Genomic DNA, 1,584 nt, shown 5'->3' on the forward strand with positions numbered 1-1,584 from the left:
TTTGAGAAAAAAATCTAATTCACTAATAATTCTAGAGTAAAGATTTGACTATCAGACAAGTTAAGTATCAATGCTTGCTTGGATTCTTAGAAAACTAGAAAGCGAGAAAGAAAACCTTTGAGTGTAATCACTCGAATGGACGAGTATCAATGATGTAAGGTCTAAGAATAATAATAATTGACGTTCCTATAAAGTATCCCTTAACCAAGGATAGCGTCTGGTGAGTTCGTGAATAATAAGGTTGAGTATCAACCGAATCAAGATAGGGTACTTGATTTAAACCTATAAACCCAAGTTATATTTCCAATGACTTTCAAATTCCCTAATCTATTAGGATTCTTCAGAAGAACACTCGAAGCGGCGGGACTTCAGTCACAAATCGAGCAGAAGAATTGCTTCCCGCGTTATCGTTGACGTTTGTCAATGACCAAAACAGATATAGACCAGGATGATATAAGATTGGAAAAAGCTTCAAAATATTTGATTTACATGGAAAAAAAAATTTCAAGAAAAATAGACCAGGGTAAATACCTGGATGCTTGAAAACACTTCGATCTAATGTTGAGAAAATCTAGAGTATTCGCTATATTTATCTTAAATAAGGTGGATAAAGATTGATTCTATACAAGATCCATAGATAACTTAAAAAAGATAATGACTAAGTTTAATAGACATGTACGTCTAAAGGAACATATGTTACCTATACACAGAACATATATTCCAAAAAAAACACCAGGAAAAGTGCGTCCCTTAGGTGCACCAAGTATTGAAAGCAGACTAGTAATGGCCGCTTTAACAGAATTTATCAACATATATGCAGAAAAATATGTGGGAAGTTATCAATATGGGTTCCTTCCAAAAAGAAGTCCCTATCAATTAGGTATAGAAATTGTTAGAAGACTTTCGGAAGGAAAAAGATTCTATGAATTTGATCTAGATTCTTTCTTCAATAGAGTAGACTATCGTAGAGTTTTATCAGAATTACCGTTTGGATCTCTATCTAGATGAATAATGAATATAAATACCTTTTCAATCCCAAAACCAAAACCAGCTGAAAAATATGACAGTCCTATAGAACTAGATTCGAAAGGTTGACATAGCTCAGATATGGAATACAAATCCTTTGGTACATGTGCCTATAAGCAAGGATTCACTCAAGGAGCCAACTATTCACCTGTATTAAGCGTAATAGCATTAGAAATGGCTGGATTTGGTAACATGCCAGGATTGTTAATGGGTGCGGACGATGGATTAATAGAAATTAATTCTCACCTTGAAAGCAACATCAATAAATTGAAGAAAGCTGAATATGGTATCCATCTAGCAGAAGATAAGTATTTTGGTCCGTGCCAAGATAAATTTAAATTCTTTGGGTGAGAATTCGATACTCTAAAACAGACAGTGACATCAGGAGAAGAAACTTTAACATACTCTAGTATTTTAAAGGATGCCGATTACAATAAAGGGGAGTACTGTAAAAAGTTCTTCGGTAAAAGTAAAAAGTACTCCGGAAAAATAAATTTCAAATGTGGTATGATACATACCAACAAAAATTTATGACATAGTTACAGTAAGTTTAAAGCA

General features: G+C 33.5%; 1 protein-coding gene across 1 annotated transcript; it reads left to right on the plus strand.

The window, feature by feature from the left end:
- Positions 1–1,107: 1,107 nt before the first annotated feature.
- On the plus strand, positions 1,108–1,377 carry M431DRAFT_502097 (hypothetical protein; the record flags this gene model as incomplete). Its single annotated transcript, XM_024918090.1, has 1 exon — positions 1,108–1,377. The coding sequence occupies one exon, from the start codon at positions 1,108–1,110 to the stop codon at positions 1,375–1,377; it is 270 nt and encodes an 89-aa protein (XP_024766927.1).
- Positions 1,378–1,584: the final 207 nt, after the last annotated feature.

Source organism: Trichoderma harzianum (genome assembly GCF_003025095.1).
Source record: "Trichoderma harzianum CBS 226.95 unplaced genomic scaffold M431scaffold_451, whole genome shotgun sequence".
Lineage (NCBI taxonomy): Eukaryota > Fungi > Ascomycota > Sordariomycetes > Hypocreales > Hypocreaceae > Trichoderma > Trichoderma harzianum.